Here is a 20,170-nt window from a genome sequence, read left to right on the forward strand (position 1 = left end):
AGCTTGCAGGTGAATTGATTAGTGCATATGTTTGCCAGGCTTAAATGGGAAGTTGAGAGTGGCGGGCACTTCAATTCCAGATTTTCTTTTATGAACACAATGCTCAGCTTTGCTAAGAGTGGACTTCAACAGTTTGAAGGCTTAATGATGCTATATGCTTTTATTTCGTAGTTGACTATAACAATCCAGGGCTTTAAAGTAAACAACAAATCCCCATCTCTAAGTAAATTAAAGTAAAAAAAAATTCAGTTGAAGATTGTCCAAAGAAGCCTGCCCTTAGGCCTACTGCTACTTTCACCTGAAAATTTTTACAGATGTATTTCTTACAGCAAAAAGACCTGCTTAACTTTTTCTTAAATAATTTAAGAGTTCACTGTCACATAACAGAGCCATAATTGCCTGGGTTATTAAGGAGAAATGAGAGGAGAAAAAAGAGATTCTGATTAACAAAGATGTAAGTTTCTGTACATTTAGCTTCATTACCTTAGGTATATATCTGGCTATAGCTTCGGGAATGGTTTATTGATTTGGGGAACACCGATGGCTCATAATAATTACCTACGCATCCCGCTTAGGCTTCCGGCTTAGTTCCGAGTAATGACCACCCATTAGCTGCAAAATCTCCTCCCATAAACTTTCTGATGATGAGCCTGATGAACCCCCACAAATCAGATTAGAACTACATGCAGCCACATACCAATAATCTGATTCAATCTCCTCCCTCAACTGATCTAGCTGCCACCCAGCATAACCAACAAAGAATCTGAAATCCTGAGGCTTCAGCACCCCTTTCTTCACAAGTGCTGCAGCTTCATCCAAACTGTTTCTAGCACCAAAACACAGGCCAGGAATTACCTCTTCAAACTCTTCAAGCTTCGTCTTCTCCCCTGTTTTTAATAAAAACATGCTTGCCTCGAGGGGTCCCCCAAAATGAAGAGAAAAATCAGCAAAAGTGGTTGCTAATTCCATATTAGTGGGCTTCATGTGCCTGACCTTCTTGTTAAGTGGGCGGTTTATGACAACTCCAAATGGTCCCTCTTGTGGATGTCTGGTTCCAGATCTGAGGAGAAGAACGACAGTTCTTTCAAAGGTGCGAACTCCATCAAGTTTTTCTGTGGCAACAAGGACACAGCCAGTCTCAGGTACAGGAATAGGGTGGGCCCATTTCAGGCCAAGGGGTTTTGACTCCTGGGGTGTCCCAGTTTGGTTGTGAGCATCAGATTCTGCCTTCCCTGCCTGTGAAAACATTACAAGTGTAAATTTTGAAGTCTATACAGCATAGATTTAACATCATAATTTGATTATCTTATTTTTCATGTTGTGAGGACATGGAGTCCATCTTCAACTCGTCACTATGTGAATAAACCAATCTGATAGGATGTCATGCATCTACCCCAATACTATACTTTATGGCTTCATCTGGTCGACCTCAATTACAAGATCCATCATAGCTACAAAACAGCACTGTTTCTTTCAGGAGGGGTAAAAAGGGACAAAAGAACTTGATGATAAGCTGTAGGTAAATTTTGTTGACCTGACTACATCAGATGTCATGAGCTAAAGGGAAATTTAGCGTTTTCCAATTGTTCATGGAAACAGGGAAGGAACATACAAAATAAAATAAAGTGCTTCCCATTTCAATTAAGTTACTTGCCCTTTTCTGATGTACCAGACCCTCTATTTGAGACGTGAGAACCCTATCAGAATTTACTCCAAAAAACATGAAATCGATTTATTTTCCTTACATGGAACAGCTCATTCATGAACAGGGAATTTAGCGTTTTCCAATTGTTCATGGAAACAGGGAAGGAACATACAAAATAAAATAAAGTGCTTCCCATTTCAATTAAGTTACTTGCCCTTTTCTGATGTACCAGACCTTCTATGTGAGAAGTGAGAACCCTATCAGAATTTACTCCAAAAAACATGAAATCGATTTATTTTCCTTACATGGAACAGCTCATTCATGAACAAGCTACACAGGGTAGAATCAAAGAGGAATTAATGCTGCTACCCTGGACCATCATAAGATCTACAACCATGATGACAAATAACAGGTTGAACAGAGTGCTAATAACATTTAAAAGTCATTTTTCTAGAGCTCTGTAACTATGACATTCAAAATGAAATAGATATACAGCCCAATAAGTAAAGAACGTTCACCTTCTCCTGAGCAAATAAATTTGCCCTAAACTCTCTCCAATCAAAGTTTACCCTATGAGATTTTTGGGAAGCAAAGTCATTGGCTTTGTTCCCATCAGAAGAGTTACTTCCTTTTGAACCATCTCCATTTCCTGTGCACATTAAATTAAGTTCCATTTAGCCGGCAAAAAATTCAATATGCTATTTTTCACTCAACATCCAGATATAACATCCTGGCAGTGTTCATTTAATCATAATGAAAATAGTATATCTTTCACTGGAACAAACTCACTATGCATGACTGGTGAAAGATAGTAACATCAACGACAAAGGTGATGATGATAGCAAAACAATTACGAGCAAGAACAGGCAAGTGATTTGATGGGATATTGCCTGCAAATGATTGTGAATAAATAATGTTGACAGGTGCTTTTCATATATTAAAAATGCTCTCAGAACTAATATAATGTGGTAACAAGGCAAGCAATGATACATAAAGAAATTAATTAACAACGAAAGGATATAACTCACTTTCTTTACCTATTTTTTATCTAGGGAGAAATATCATTCTTGAAAGGGGTGTCGAAACAAACAAACAATTGGTTAATACAAAAGGCAATATGCATATGACCTGAACAAACATTATAAACTATAGTGCTCAGAAAATATAAAATGAGAAGGAAGCAATAGTGAGCAGTCACTTCATCATTAGATGAAGGGAAGCTTAATTCAACCTCAGGGTGATACACATGCAAGTGGATGATTTTTTTTTTTTTTTTTTTTGGGGGGGGGGGGGGGGGGGTGGGGTTTGTTCCTAACAAAAAGGCTGACAACAAAAGGCAATCTGTTGAGAAAGCTGGCAAAAAAAATCATGCAACCATCCCTTAGCGGTGATGAATAAGCTTGCAACAGGGTAGAGACACCATTGACTTGGTAAAACCTAGATTCTTTGACAACAAATGAGTAACAACAATTCTATTTGGTTTTCAGAACTGAAAAGCATGAGATGTGCAACTCAAGGAGCTCATAGATGAGCAAACAGAACATTCTAAACCCTAAAGTCAATGTAAGGCCATATGCACACCTTCATGGTATTGTTGAATTAGCAACCTTGATCTGATTTTCAGTTGAGGTAAATTAGATTTAGCTTCATTAAAACTGGCTGTTATTTTATGTGTCAAAGTTTATTTTAATTTTATTGGGTATAGACTAAATTTTGTTCAGTGAAAAACTAAATCCACATCAATATTTTAAAGTTCCAATGCTCTTTTCATTCCTAAACTCAGAATAGTTATAAGTTAGTTTAGGAGTTAAATTCTTAGTTTTCAATAAGGAACCAAATCCTTGCAAAATGCTAAGAACAATTCAAAACTCTAGATGCAGATGTTTGCAATCACTTTTAAATATAAAAGAGATCAATTTTACATAAGTTTCAGAAACTTTTAGCTTTCTTTTGGATTGTCTGACAAGTTTGTCACTCAATTTATTTTGCAAGCAATCAAGTTTCAGATAAATTTGTTACTTCATGAAGCCCTCTACAATTTTCCTTAAAAACCCCATTCATCAAATCTCATAAATTAGCCTAATATACAGAAGAAAAATCCCAATGATACCGTTTACAATACAGCACCCATAATGGCCATAAACCTTGAACTTTATCCTGCAATTGATACCAAAGCTTTTACCTCTTGAACAAGGAAAACATGATTCCAGTAACAAGTACGGGTGATTCCACCAATGTATCACATAAAGGTTACTAACATATCCTCATAGCTGCCTCTACAATGCATCCCAATGATACTGTTTACCACAGCCTCCACCATGCTGCTGTCCTGCTAATTTCTTATGTAGTCCTTCCATGTGTTTCCACCCCACTAATTCATATTCAATGAAAATGACAAAATTGAAGTAGAAGGTGCATATGGAGACTTTCTTGCACAGTACCAAACTAACAATCACTTGGATTGCCCAAAACATATGATTGAACCAAATTAGTCTCTCTTTTTTACCCCAAGGTCAGAAAATAATAAGAATTCATATGCGGCGGAAAAGAATGGAAATAATAGTAAATTCATACCCTAATTTAATGCACATTTTTTTATATATATAAGGGAATAGGATCTACTGATTTGATATGTTTTGGACTATCCAAATCATTGATATTCCGGTACTGTGCAAGTAATATTGTGGATATAGGGTGTGGTAGACCAAAAAACAAAAAGCATTGATTGAAGTGGCAAAAAATAATTTAGAACCACCGTAGCTCACAATGCATTGGTCCCAAATACAATTGATGGAGAAAAATGATCCATGTCACTGCTCTCATCTATTTTGATCCTGAGAATTAGTTTGAAAAAATGTTATTTTCCTAACAAACCCTCCTAATAGACTCTCCTACATTCTCGATGGGACATATGACAAATATATTGAAAATCACAAAATGTTAGTTCATCTGAGTGGAGGAAAGTCTGCTATGAGAGTTTGTTATGAAAAACTGACACTAAGTTTAAATTTCAGAAACATGATTTATCTAATAGTAGAAAACTTAAAGAGAAACAACCCAACTACTTTTCTAACCTTTCAATATCCCTCTGAGTCTTGCATGACTCTTTTACATGATGACTTGAAGTACCTTAAAAAAGTCATCACACAAAAACTTTTCTTATCCCCTTCACCAAACTTCACAAAAATATTTATGGAACCAGTCAAGGTGTCCCTATCATCCAAATCAACAGAAACTTGAAATCACCCTTTGATATAAATTATATATATATATATAAAAAAAAAAAAAAACAGAGCAGGAATTGGTTTTCCATGATAACATTTTACTTATGCATAAAGATCTCCGGTTACAACTCCATAATCCTTCACTAATTTATTTTTTCTTCTTTTTAATACTCGCGCTCACTTTCTAAGAAAGTCAACCAAACCCAAATGGATCACTTCTACTATTCACTCTATCCAATGCCTTCAAAATCCTTAATTGCATGTAAAACAAACATCAAAACTTCTTTTACATTAATAACAGTCTATTTCTTTTAATCAATTCAATTTCAATCCCTTCTTTGTTCAGTACAAATATATAATCACATAATATCATCAAAAGGTATACAAGATTGCAACCAATATAATAGTTCAATATTATGAATTAAAAAAAAAAACGCACCAGAAGGAGAAGGAGAAGAGGATTTGGAGTTATCATTGCCATTCTTCTTAGCCATAGCTTTGACACTCAAAGAATGATACCCAAAAGAAGAAACATTACGCTTCAAAACCCTAACGTCCAAAACCCTGAATTTCCCAAAACTGAATGATTTCTCTCGAATTGAATGATTTCTCAAACAAAGAGGGCTTCCAGTTGTGTTCTTCACATGAACTGCCCACAGATCCATCATTCTATCACAATGGGTGCAGCAATCACAATCGGATTCTCCCGGAAAATGAAATGAGCGTGCAAGAGTGTGTTTTTATTTTCTCGGGAAAATTGAGCAGCTCTATACTTTAGAAACGATGGTGGTGAGTAAGAGAAGAAGATGGGTGCCTAACGGATAGAGTAGGAAGAAAATAATAATAAAATACAAATGAGTGTAGAGACTTCTAAATTAATTCTATATCAGTCCCTAACAATCTGAACTCTTACATATCTACCACCCTATGAGGTCCAGATTACTACTTTGGTCCTTGATTTGTTTTTTCATGCATTGCGCTCCTAGGATATAAACAAAAATCAATTCAATCCCTGCCCATTTACAACAAATAAATAAAAAGAAAAGGAGATATGAGCAGACCATTTCCAATAAGAATCATCTATTTCTTACGAAGCCACTCCGACAACGTTTAATTTTCTATCAATCCATCATCCTATGTAGGATTGTGTAAGATATTTGTGAAAGCTCTAGACTGGTTTGGACTAGATTAAAAGATTGAGGAGTGATCTGTAATAAGTATTAGAATAAAATCAAAACAGAACTGAACGACAGCAGAGCAGTGACAGACAAAAGGACGTGAAAATGAAGCTCGGAAACTTCAGTGTAAGAGAATATGCCTTTCTAGCCAGCTCTAGTTGTGTGGAGATCCGTGGCGCTGGCGGGTAAGCTGGACACTCTACACTTTTAACTGTCCACGTCAGACGGGTGCCAAATATTTTCTTACTCTACTGGAGCTCTGCTGTTGGCTCAAAGGGTATAATTAAAAAAAAAAATCTAAATTCATATATGAAAATCTACCAAGGAAAAAATAATTTCATCAACGCTGTTAAACCTGATGCAATGTCAAGTTCACTTGTGGGAATGGCAATTTAATCCAAAAATAATAGATATTAATTCGTCCTCGCATAGATAAGAATTTTTTAGCTTGTTGGAATATATATTTATAGAATATTTTAATATTAATATAAGCACCTATATATAATATTTATTATTTTATTATTTAATATTCACATATATACTTTAAATATATATATATATATATATTAGCTATTTTATTTTTTATTAATTAATAAATAATAATAGATAATAAATAACCAAAATCCGATAAACAATTTATAAATATCTAAACTTTTTACATCATAAATAATAAATAGAATATAAATATCAAAAATATTCAACCCGTGCATATCCATTGGCATCACTAATCACTTAAATAAGCTAATTTAAAACAACTATTATTTCAAAAAAAAAAGTTTAAAAAAATATATCAGATCAAGTTTTAACTAATCATCAGATTATGAATTTACCTCTCGGGTTAATAAACCAAGTCAACTCCCACCTTGTTTATCTAATAACAATATCGACAAGTCACTAGGTTCATCCAGGGCAGATTAAATATCAATGGATAGGAGGAAATAAAATAGAGCAATCTTAAAATAAAAAAGAAAAAAAAAATTACAAAAATATGTTATAAAAGCACTAAAGAAATCTTCTCTAACGTAAGAGCAGACCAACACGATGGCCGGATTAAACAGAAAATTAAAATGTGATTTTCTTACACTCAGAAGAGACAAGATTACATACTAAAGCTTTGTCAATCCATGCATGACGCATATCAGCATATTTATCTCAATGGGAATCGTTGCCTGTAAACTTCATTGGTCCATCGCCAGTATATGGAGCTTTTAAATACTTGATCAATCCAGCAATTGATTCATTGTTGCGGTTGTACTGGTCGACGGAGTCCAGGAATCTGCAAAACAATTATTACATGTGTTTAAAGCCTATTCTGGGGAGTTTAGGTTATATGATGATGAAAGAAATTGAAACATACCACAATCCCGTGAGGCCCTATACGGTTACGAGATATAAAATTAATTATCAGGGTCGCAAATTCATCAGGTACGTCTTCCTGCAAGAATTTTGGATGCATCGATTGTAATAATTGCAAAACAAAGAGAATGGGAGGAATGCAGAAAAATGCAGTGTGAACTTATGATAGCCAATGCGGACCTGTATAGCATGCCCAGTATGTCTGACAACAACCATTTGGAACTTCCCTTGCATTTGCCCAATTGTAAGAGATCTGATGCACAAGCAAGAAAGCAAAAGGAGATACGAGAAATGCTCATCAGTACTTCAAAAATTCTCAACAAATTAATGCAACAAGAAATTTGCATGCTTTTGCAACCATGGATAATGTAATCCTAACCAATCTCTAGAACAATTAGGAAACGAGATGGATGAATGAATTTTTATTGCTGTTTGAGTAGGATTAACGTTCATGGCAATCAAAGAAAACCGTCTCCCATCACCACTCGTTCATCCCTTTTCTGCTAAAGAAAACTTAACAAGCAAATATAGGGTTAAAACACCATTAAAATAGAGCCTCAATTACTTCTCATCTTTTCCTATTGCAGCACCTCTCTTTATTATAACTTCATGTCATACAGTTCACGTCCATTGAATTTATGGTTGCCAAAAGCAAGATGAACTATTTTCCCAGTGAATCATCCCTACAACTGTCATCATCTGTTAACTAAAGAGAAGTCACCACACAAGTGTTCTAATTTAAAAATATTATCTAAGTTTTTCACTAACATTCCCAATATACTGAATATCCGCTAGGACCATTTGTAATTCATATCACCTTCTTTTCAATTGCTTCACATGTGGAAGTCGATTGACAGTAGAGAGCTGCATTATATTATAGGCATTCCAAATTTCATTATTAATTTCAAATATGAAAATATGAACAGAAAAAAGGTTTTGAAATGAATTTACAGTGGCATCACGGAATGTGTTAGTTCTAAGGACGGAGTTGGTTTAAAAGTGAGGGTATGGATACTCCATTGACCCCAAAAACAGAAACAGAAAGACGGCACAACAAAAGGTAGTGACATTAACAGAACAATAAAATGTAAAAATTGCATCATGTTTAGCAACATTATTGGATCCCAGCTATAGAGAATTTGAGGCAGGCTTTGAGTTAAACCTGTCCAGTCTGTCTGTTCCTGCTAAAAGCAAGAGCTTGGGAATGGGACATGATAGAAATTTATCTGAAAGGCCTTCATACCTGAAAGATATGTAAAGCAACCAATCAATTTTATATTTGAAGCAGATGTACTTCAAGCCATATCCTTTATTAGCTGTGCTGTGCTTTTGTGGGCACTACATTATCACCAAATCTGGACAAGATGAAAGGAAAATAAATAAAAGATACTAAACATCAGATCTTGGTGTGTTTGTGTTTGTGTTTGTGTTTGTGTGTGCATGTACAAGTCCCAGTATCTATGAAGAGTCAAGCTTAGGAGCAAGTATTGTATTATCAACTCAGAAAAGGTTTTCTTTAGGATAAAGAATTCACATGAGGAAATATTGCATCCATGCAAAAGACATTCAAACCTATATCTAAGAAGTACACAGTGAAGACTTTGGTTTCATTTTCAAGTGTTCCGACTTTTGTACAATTCACATCACAACACGTTTATTTATGTGGATTTCAATTACAAATTAACTCATACCATCCTCTCCAATATTGTTCTGTTTCCTCCAGACGGGTTCTATAAACATAACTGCAGAACAAAATCATCAATGTGCTGGTCAGTTGAGAAAATAGTACAAACAAATTTGAAATTAAAAACAGCAGCTGCTAATATATAGTTTACAAGATCTAAAAATACAATAAAAAAATCATTGAAATTCTCAAAGATTACATGTTGGCCTTTTAATTTACTTACAGTAGTGGAAGTACTCACCATTTCTTTGAATCATCATACTTTAATGTGGTAGGCACAGATACACGAGCAGAATCGATGTTTCTTAATGAACCTCCCCTGACACTCCATTCTATCTGTACATAGTAAATCTTTTCCGGTTAATTAGGACTTCAAAGGACCACCAAAAGGCATAGCATGAGAAACAATCAAAAGAGTAGAATGGATTTTAAGGACGCCATCCTCTGTAAAACCAAAACAAAAGAATTTTCACTGCCGTTTAATATAATTCCCTGAAAGTCCATAGTGCAGAACACCACAAACAGGATTAAAACAGTGCACCCCACGATAGGTGCTTGTAAAAATAGGAGACTCCCCACCAAAATTCCAGAGAAAGTCACAATCCCTTCTCCTCCCAAAACACACAATATGATAGTCTATTATCTTTAAAGCACAAAGACAAATCGTTATGTTGATTGAGCAATGCTCCAATTATATTAAAGCAAAAGAGGAAATGCAAACCCACACAAAATCACATCGCTTGAATAAGGCACCATAATTATGAACCACTGACCAGCAGGACCCACAAGAAGATTGCAAGACCAAGAATGAACTCAGTATTTACGTCCATGTATGAGTCCTTTGGACACTAGCACTAAAATTCTTATGTTTAGATACTTTGAGAATTCTAGAAAAAGAATTTTGGATTGGGTGTTAAAAAGAGAAGTCCATGAGCCGGTCCCCAGTTGTTTCTGGTAAAGAGAAGTCCATGAGCAGGTCCCCAGTTGTTTCTGGCCTAGCTCTAGCCTGTAAACAAGATATTTCAACTTATATCTAGATTAAAAACTACATTTGCGGTTCTTGCACAAAGTCTTAGTCTGTCTTGCTGGATCTTCTCATTTTATCTCCCTTTCTTTGTCTATTCTCTTGAAGTCCCATGAGGCATGTATTGCAACAGGAAAAACACGATTTCTTCTAGTGCTTGACAGAACTTGAAACATTTAACTAGCAAAGTAAACACCTATCTAAAAGGCTTAATCCTAATAACACAATGAATATCTTCAATCCTCTTGTCTGTCATCAACATCATATCATCTAAAAACCATAGCTTTTGTTTGTGGCTTGGCCACTGATACCAGTAAAGTTGAAACTAGAATATAGACATGAACATCAGACAAGGATCAACCACTACTATGCCAAAATAACAAATTTCATCATCTAATAAGAGGAATTATGGAGTAAACATCCCCAAGTGAAGATACTTTTAATAGAAGCAGATGAAATACACCACATTTTCCAATCCTTCCATCTCTTTATAAGCTAAAGTCCTTTAGCTAAAAAAAATTTCAAAGACCATCTTCAAAGAATCAGGATATGCAGAGAACTAACAGATGGGAAGGATTGGGATCACTTAGGAATTTCACATACCGCTTTTTCCATGCTAGAAAAATGCTGCATCCTACTTGATAAGAGTTTCTGCATGTGAGCCAATGAAGCCATAGCTGTTCCCTGAAATTTCATGACATTATTCAAATAAAGTTACAAAAGACCATTAAAAAACAATTCTGACAAGTGACAAGGCTACTACAGAAAAAGCAAACCTCCACGACATCCACAACAACCAGTCCAGCCAAGCTAGGTAATGCTTTTTTTGCAGCAACATGCACAGCAACCGAGCCACCCATGCTGTTTGACAGTAAAATGAGCTCAACAACAAACAATAGCAAAGATAGAGGGAAAAGAGTTAAAAGAAAAATTTGAATAAGGTGTTTCCTTTGCCTCTTATTAATGAATCAGGAAAAAAAAAGATATGAAGATTGTATCATCAGCAATTATCAGAGAATTGGCTCATCTAAGGAATCTGTCAAAGTTAAAAATCACTACAGCTTCAATTGTAGAAGTTGGGGCCAGGCAACAAAGACGGGATTGACTGTTGGTTAGTGATTGTGGAGATGGTAGCACTTTTTTTATGTTTTTCATTACCAGTTATGCAGTACCTTAACTAACTACACATTATGAATTATTACAAGCAAGCTAATTTGCCAAAAGAGCACAACCTGTGGCCAACAAGCACAATTGCAGGAGGAGAATCTCCATACATTGCCTTCAATACAGCAAAAACATCATTACACAAAGTCTGCAAATTCAAATTCAAAAACACACTTATAGATATCAAGCTGCCGTGTTATAAAACCCAACAACTAGCATACATGACTATTGAAACAATCACTTTCACATGGATTGAAAAACAACAAAATCACCAATACCTCAACAGATAGATCAAGCTCATTTTCGGTCGATGTCTTTCCATGTCCTCTCAAGTCCATCGCAACCACCCGAGCTTTCTCCTTAATTTTACTTGATGAGAGTGCAAATGAAAGCCTAGCCAAAGAAATCACACAATCTATCTTCACCAGGACCCCAAATTCTAACATTTTTTAAACAAATGAAATCTATAATTCAACGATCCAAGCATTTTTAAACAAACATTTTCATGCGAAAACCGAAACTCATACTGCCGGTATTACAGAACAATTAGCAGAAAAATAAACAAATAAATAAATAAAACATACCCAGAATAACCGCCTCCGTGTAAACAAAAAACAACCGGGCCCTCTGTCCCTGCCATGTATACATGAAATACCTATATTCATAAACAACATTAGAAAATTTCAAAACACAATTTAAAACAAAAAAAAATGTTGTCATCAAAGACAAAACTAACATCATCGGAGTCTGGAATGCAGACATCTTCCTCCTTGTCAAAGAATTCTGTCCACTCTAAAGGAACATACTTTTTTAAAGAACTCCTACAAGAATATTTAAATCAAATTAGTTAATTAATTGATGACAATCGACTTTGCTTTGGATAAATCAACATTAATTCACAAGGCTTGATCACGGAAATGGAATCCGGAACTGACTTTGTAGGAGGGCGAGTCGGGACGGAAGAAAAGGCAGGGACTGGTGGATTCTTTTGATTTTCTTGCTGCTGCTGTTCATCTTCTTCGTCTAGGGTTTCTTCAGGTAGTGAAGTGAGATTTGAAGATTCCATTTCTCTCTTCTTTCTTTCACCTCTGTTTTGCTGAAACTGTGATCAAAAGCAACCGGTTTTGAAGAAAAAAGAAAGGGTAAATTTTTATTTGCCTCCTAATGTTTATGTGGTGTATCAATTTTATTCAAAACTCTTATTTTCTATCAATTAGCTCCCTCAACATTTATCATAGTCTTCTGTTTCCATCCATCAATTGAAATTAAAATAAATGATAAAAAAGAGATATATTCTCAAGCTATAATTGTAATTTTAAATGGCATTAATGAAAGTTTTTCTTCTTTTTTAATGATTGTTGTTTATTATTATTATTATTATTATTATTTTTAATTTATTTTTCAATATTTTTTTGTGTGTGCTGAGATAATTCATGAACATTGAAGAGGATATTAAAATTTACGGTATTTTCCGTTGTTAATATGGACAGAAAATAGACAAAGGGCAAAATTGAAACTGCAATGAAAATGATTCAAACTAAAATTTGAGGGTGAAATTAGACATCTTATAAACCTCATGGGGGCAAAATAAAATTTATCCAAAAAAGAAAATATTCTTAAGACAGAAGAGTCGAGGCTTTGAAACGCGGGCGAGCATGGAGTTTGGACTCGGTGGAAGAGAGTTTTGAATATCCTCCCGGGCTTTGCTAGATAAACACAGTTTCAGCTGGGGAAGCCCCTTTGGATGCGTTAGGTAATGCGGCCGAAAGCCTTTTTATTTAACTCTTTTATAAAAATGATTTTATTATCGTAATTAATTCTCTTAATAAAATAAATAATATAATTTTCAATTTTCAATATCTCAATATCTTATAAGATAGCACTTAAAAAATTTAATGGTGTTTAAATTTAGAAAAAAATAAAATTAAAATATTTTTGTACTAAAGTATAAAGATTTTAACAGCACTAATTTGAATATAATTAAGGATTTATGAATTTATAATGTTTTTGCATTTAAAGTAACTTTTATATTATATAGGTTCGGATTCTTTTTTAAATTTTATAATTAAACAAATTATATAAATGCATTTTTTACAAAAACAAATAGTTGTATATAGTCGTTACAATCTCATTAACGGTTTAAATGGTTGAATAGTTCAAAAAAACTCCAACTTTAAAGGATGACACTAAAATAAATTCTAACTAATCTAATATTGAAGAATAAAATTAAAAAAAAATTAAAAAATTTTCAAAGTAAATTTGTAATAGCCCGGCTTTTTCAAGCCCAAAACAACAGTAAATTTTTTTTTTTTTTACTTGACACACATCGTGTCGGTAATTGGCGAACATATTCCCTTCACATCATCAATATATAATCCATACATCAACAACAATCAACATTTCATTTAAAAGTGAATCTTACATAAACTTATAATATTATGTTTACATGATTAGAAGTTCGCATTTAAAATATATATGTATAGTCATGAGTTTGTATTATATCCTACAAATAGTCATCACGAATTTAATCTAAAAGGATCTAATAATAGTTATACATTCAGTACATTGATTCATATAAAATATATCATGATTCAGAATGCAACTACATGATTCCTTGCAAAAGTAGGCTCCCATGTATCGGGTTTTCTAGGCACCTTGTTGGTATGACATCCTTACTGCAGTACAAAACATTTACAAAAATGAAATTACTTATTAATAATAATAATAATAACAATAAGAAAATGGTCTGGCAGTTTAACGAAGCATTAACATTATCTCATGTTTGAAGCGTGACATTTGTAGTTCCTTCATGTTCTTGGTATACACAACTTGCGGTATATATATATATATATACACCAATTCTTGCAATCAACTATAATCTTAAATCCGGCCATTCTTTTAAGACATCATTTGTCGAGGTTAACTATTCACTCACCCCGCCCATCCCCTTCGAATTCCATCAGCCAAAACTAATCAACAGTTTGTCTCGGTCATCCCTTTGGATGCCATTAGCCGAAGTTAATCGTTCATTTATTCCGGTCATTCATTCGGATGCTATTAGCCGAAGCTAATTAATCGTTTGTCCCGGTCATCCCTTTAGATGCCATTACCGAAGCTAATCATTCATTTGTCCCGGTCATCCATTCGGATGCCATTAGCCGAAGCTAATCAATCGTTTGTCCCGGTCATCCCTTCAGATGCCATTAGCCGATCCCGGTCATCCCTTTGGATGCCATTAGCCGAAGCGAATCAATCGTTTGTCCCGGTCATCCCTTCGGATGCCATTAGCCGAAGTGAATCAATCGTTTGTCCCGATCATCCCTTCGGATGCCATTAGCCGAAGCTAATCATTCATTTATCCCGGTCATCCATTCGGATGCCATTAGCCGAAGCTAATCAATCATTTGTCAACATTTAAGCATTTGACAATCTGATATCTGAATTAACACAATACGGCAACGTTCATGATAAGGTATTTCATTGTTCAAGATCATCTCTTCAGATGCCTTTAGCCGAAGCTAATCGTTCATTTGTTAACATTTAAGCATTTGATAGTTTGGTATCTGAATTAACACAATACAGTAATATTCATGATAAAGCATTTTCATTATTCAATATTATTTAAAAGGAAGGTGAAAGTCACCTACCTGCAATAGAAGCTCTACTCGTGCTCCCCTGGTACTGCTGTTGCACCAGACCGGTGGTCCCTCCTGCAGTCACAGACTCATCTCATAAATTTTCCTCATTCAAGGATATGTTTTATAATAATCATATCAATAGCTAATAAATCTTTCTTTATATCTTATGTTTTTCTCATTACACCCATTAATGTTGTCATCCTTTATCCAACCATAGTTATCATTCCTTCAGGCAGATATTATAGAGAATCCATATTCATCCATTACTCATATGTTACTTTCCTATGCATGTTCATATCCTCATAATAACATACATACATATATCATGTATATTTTCAGAGTTAGTATCTCAATGTGCAAGTGTTCGTATGACTCAATTCCTTTATATAGTATTCACGTGAAAGTATACTGTTACTGTTTGACTTTGAACTATTACTGTTTGACTTTGAACTGTTACTGTTTGACTTTTCCAACCGTTACTGTTTGACTTTTCCAAGTGTTACTGTTTGACTTTTCCAACTGTTACTGTTTGACTTTGAACTGTTACTGTTTGACTTTTCCAACCGTTACTGTTTGACTTTTTCAATTGTTACTGTTTGACTTTGAACTGTTACTGTTTGACTTTTTCAACTGTTACTGTTTAGACATTTGAATTGTTACTGTCTACACTTTGAACTGTTACTGTCTAGACATTTGAACTGTTACTGCCTACACTTTGAATTGTTACTATCTAGACATTTGAATTGTTACTGTCTACACTTTGAACTCTTATTGTCTAGACTTTGAACTCTTACTGTCTAGACATTTGAACTGTTACTGTCTAGACATTTGAACTGTTACTGTCTACACTTTGAACTGTTACTGTCTAGACATTTGAACTGTTACTGTCTAGACATTTGAACTGTTACTGTTTACACTTTGAACTCTTACTGTCTAGACTTTGAATTCTTACTGTCTAGACATTTGAACTGTTACTGTCCAGACATTTGAACTGTTACTGTCTAGACTTTGAACTCTTACTGTCTAGATATTTGAACTGTTACTGTCTAGACATTTGAACTGTTACTGTCTGAACACTCATCAGATTTTTAACTATATCTAGACTTATAGAACTCTGTTTCAAGCGAGATTAGTCTCGTTGGAAAGCTAATACACGAGGCTACAAGTTCTTTGAAGGAAGGAGAACTCAATTCTGCCTTTGAGATAGTTAAAATTGCTCATCAACAAACACTACCCTACAGGGTCTGTCAAGACCCAATCTCGGTTGATGACCCATAGCTGGGGTTCTACAGCTCCACATGGAGCAAGTCCAATTTCTTAGTTAGCTAACATCTAAAAGTACAATCATCCTTCTACTCGAATTCTCTCTAAAAGTTAGGAGACGAATCTGTCCAGATTTATCAACCTTTCCATTTACATACAACATCCACAATTTAACTTTTTCTTTATAAACTCAATCCCCTGGTCCTATCACATATCGTTTAAGACTATAAAAAATATATCTTTATAAGAGCCAATTTATCTTATTTATTTCAATCTTCCCTCTTAACGTCAAAATAAAACATTCTTGTCTATTTTACAAACTTTCCGAACAATATTCTTCTAAACACAATCCTTGACACAATTCCTATAAACCATAAATAACAAATGAATAATATTCCAAACAATCTATACTGTCAAGTTATAATGCATTATTATGAGTATAACATATCCAAATATTAACTTCATCAAATGGTGAAATTTCCAGAAATATGGGTTTAACCGAACTGACCTCAAACTTGCAGACCTACTGTACGAGATACACAACTTCTATACCAAATGTTTGTTTCAGATCTCCACCGTTCAGAATCTAGACAAAATCAGGAAGAACAACATATCCAAGTTATAGCCTAATCCAACGGTGGTCGAAGAAGAAAACAGACAGCAAAGAAGACTGTCCAGAGGTGTATTTTCCCAAATATTTTCCTCCCTCGATATCTCTCAAACAGGGACTGATATAGAAAATCCCTACGGTGAAAGTGTACAAGACATGGATGAGAACAACATACCCGAATATCATGCTGATCCAACGGTGGAAGGTGGAGTTATAGCTGTCGGTTGATTTACCATCAATATCTCTTCTCTCTAGCCTCTCTCTAAACTCTCTCTTACTCTTGCCAGTCCCTCCAAGAGAGAAAATAGAATGATATTTATAGTTCTAACATCTTGTTAATTGCACATTTATCCCCACCCCTTTTTATCATTTATACATAAACTCCCAACCTTCTGTTATTTGAATATTGACCTCTCTTGATCTTATGTATTCATTTTGTCCTCACAAATGTTTTTCTTTTCAATGATTTAGTACTGTATTCACTTTTCATTTCATTAATTTCACTATTTTTATCTTGATTAGGTTTCTTTAATTTAATTTAACTCATTTTACTATTGGTTAAATTTCTCATCTTTTAAATACCCAGAAAAATTATAACCGAGGGTTTACAAAATTCATCAAAGAACAACACATAAAAAGAACTGAAATAACCGGAGTTATTTTTTAAATTTGTGAAAAGATTTATAGAAAGAAAATAAATAAAAATAATACAGCACAATCTCCAATTGAATAGATATTAAATGGTGAAACTAAAAAAACCATGAGTTTTTTTTAAAAAAAATAAAGCAAATCCGAGCGAAATCTAAACTTGGATTAATCTTTGATACTCACACCTCGTGAAATTCTAAATCCAGATTCAATAAAAAAAACTCAATTCATAACCAATTTAATATTAAATGATAAAATAAAAAAAATCAATTTAAAAAAATTACCAAAGTAAAAAAACATCAATAAAAAAATAAGGATCAAATTTGACTGGAAAAAGAAAAACTCAAAGATGATAAGATTGTTAAAAAGTTAATTTTAAAAACTATCTTAAATAAAACAAATAACAATGAGAAGAACAATTAAATTTGAAAGACTAAAAATTACCAGGGATAAAATTGAAAAATAACTCTAATTTTATAAATTATTTTAAATAAAATAAATAATAAAAAATACAAAAATAAAATTTTAAAAAATAACAAATTAAAGGTTCGCTTGAAGTTTTGAAAGGATAAACATAAAAATTAAGATTAAGAAGTAGAAAAAAAATCATTATCAAACAAGTGTTGGTGGTCAAACATGCAGTCTTATGAAAAAATTAAAAAAATGCTAGACAATTCAAACTAGAAGGAGGCATCAATGTTTCCAGAACTCCTAAAAAGAATTCAAGCTCACAAACTTCGTATATAAGGAGCTTGACCTCAAAAGAAACACAGAGGCTCTACGATGCTCATGCTCAACTTTCTTCTTTGGCTGGTGAAGTCCCTTGTCGACGATGTTCAGGGCTTACCAGCATGAGATCTCAATCTTAAAGAATTGTTCAGCGTTGCCGATGCGATGACGTGTCAAAATTAAAACCAAATCAGTTTAAACTGATTGGTTTTGATTTGGTTTGGTTTAACTCGTTTTTTATTTAGCTTGGTTTTTTCATTTTGATTCTGTTTTTTTAGTTTTTTTGTTTGAGTTCGGTTCGGTTTGGTTTTTTCAGTTTCACGCTTATAAAATTGAAACCGAACTGGTTGATTTTTTAAAAATTCTAATTGATTTAATCAGGTCTTTTTATGATTCAATTCTTTTTATTTTTTTTAATTTTCTAAGTTTAATTAATTTTTTTATTTTTTTATTTACCGCTGCTTGTCATGAACTTCCATGGATGTAGGAATTAGACATTGATTCTTATCTTCTTTTTTTTTTTTTCCTTACAGCAACCTCAACAGATAATTATCATTGTTCATTAAAATAATTTTTAACTTTTGTTTCATATTATATATATTTTTTTATGTTTGTTTATGTTCGGTTGCAAGATCACTTTCACCTGTTGAAAGTTGTCGGTGCTGACAAGTTAATCATTTTTTATATAAATATAATATTAAGGATTTGTTTATAATTATAAGAGTAAGAATCATAAAGTGTTTTTTATTTAAAAATATATTAAAATAAAAAAATTAATTTTTAAATTAGTATATCAAAACAATATGAAAATATAAAAAAAAATTAATAAAATTTTTTTTAAAACTAAAAAAATGAAATTTCAACCATGTTACCAAATATATTTTTTGAAATAAAAAGAAGAAGGAATATGACAATAAAAGATATATAAAAACTCACACAAACCTGACAGTGACTTCCATGAGGTAACAAACAATAATTATGCATCAGTGGACATTACTGTCAAGTCAGATGAGTCAGCAGATAATTATGATGAGCGCATGGCTTGTATTAATACTTCGTTTATTGTTTGGCTCTGCGTTAGCTTTGCGTTTTTTTGTCAAACTCAATAACATAATGTTTGGGTATCTTCAGAAGCCATGTTTTGGTTATGGGACCCATAAAAATTTGATGTTTTACCTGCGATTTTGTGCAATTAATTTTTTTTATGATTCTTGCTGCAATTTTTTTTTTTAATGAAGAGCTGCACTCTGCATTATTCACATAAGTGAACAGTGAAGAATACAATTTTATTATTCACATGAACAGTGAAATGTTTCTAGTTGGATCGGTTCGGTTCAAAGTAATGCATTGAACCGGATCGGACTCAGTAAAAAAATAATTTTTATTTTTTTAATTGTTTTTTATTTGAAAAATTAGAAGGAGATTGCTTGATGATGTAGCATTTGCAGAATTTGATCGCAATCTCAATTTTGTTCTTGCCAGGTCCGATCCAGTTAAAAAAATTCAATTTTTTTTAATTTTTAATTGTGCTTTATTCAAAAAAATTAGAAGGAGAACGTTTGATAACGTAGCATTTGCAGAATTTGATCGCAATCTCAATTTTATTTTTGATGATATTTTACCTGATGTTATTGCGGGCTTAAAAAACCATGGAAAATATAGTCCTTAGTCCTTGTTGGATATATTTCGTACGTGATGAAATTGCACATAGTTTAATGGAACAATAAAAAATATTTGATATCAATATTATTTATTTCAAGATGTAATAGTATTAGTTAAATTTGCAATATTTAAATTAAAAACCACCAATATATATATATATATATATATATATATATATATATATAATCTCAATTTAAAAAGTATTCTTTTAACCAAACACATTAAACTATTTTTTGTTTAATCTCAATTTTAACCACAGTTTTAACTAAACATATATTTTTCCAAACCAACCTCAACTAAAAGTACTTTTTATAAAACAATTTTTTTCAAACCACAACTATAACA

At 33.2% G+C, this 20,170-nt stretch overlaps 2 protein-coding genes and 1 long non-coding RNA gene across 3 annotated transcripts; all 3 read right to left on the reverse strand.

The window, feature by feature from the left end:
* Positions 1 to 256: 256 nt before the first annotated feature.
* Positions 257 to 5,705, reverse strand: LOC133668475 (uncharacterized). Its single transcript, XM_062088347.1, has 3 exons — positions 5,309 to 5,705; positions 2,164 to 2,294; positions 257 to 1,236 (listed from the first exon to the last, which is right to left on the reverse strand). The coding sequence occupies exons 1-3, from the start codon at positions 5,535 to 5,537 to the stop codon at positions 559 to 561; spliced, it is 1,038 nt and encodes a 345-aa protein (XP_061944331.1). The 5' UTR covers positions 5,538 to 5,705; the 3' UTR covers positions 257 to 558.
* A 1,271-nt stretch (positions 5,706 to 6,976) lies between these two features.
* Positions 6,977 to 12,389, reverse strand: LOC133706388 (uncharacterized). The gene is made up of 13 exons (XM_062131917.1): positions 12,211 to 12,389; positions 12,012 to 12,096; positions 11,860 to 11,930; positions 11,554 to 11,668; positions 11,344 to 11,423; positions 10,888 to 10,972; positions 10,715 to 10,795; positions 9,329 to 9,423; positions 9,095 to 9,145; positions 8,566 to 8,646; positions 7,584 to 7,656; positions 7,405 to 7,482; positions 6,977 to 7,323 (listed from the first exon to the last, which is right to left on the reverse strand). The coding sequence occupies exons 1-13, from the start codon at positions 12,339 to 12,341 to the stop codon at positions 7,285 to 7,287; spliced, it is 1,065 nt and encodes a 354-aa protein (XP_061987901.1). The 5' UTR covers positions 12,342 to 12,389; the 3' UTR covers positions 6,977 to 7,284.
* A 1,341-nt stretch (positions 12,390 to 13,730) lies between these two features.
* Positions 13,731 to 17,076, reverse strand: LOC133668065 (uncharacterized). Its single transcript, XR_009833625.1, has 4 exons — positions 16,962 to 17,076; positions 16,685 to 16,762; positions 14,923 to 14,985; positions 13,731 to 13,950 (listed from the first exon to the last, which is right to left on the reverse strand). It is a non-coding gene; the product is annotated as an uncharacterized LOC133668065 (long non-coding RNA).
* Between the last annotated feature and the right edge of the window lie 3,094 nt (positions 17,077 to 20,170).

Source organism: Populus nigra, chromosome 11 (genome assembly GCF_951802175.1).
Source record: "Populus nigra chromosome 11, ddPopNigr1.1, whole genome shotgun sequence".
Taxonomy (NCBI): Eukaryota; Viridiplantae; Streptophyta; class Magnoliopsida; order Malpighiales; family Salicaceae; genus Populus; species Populus nigra.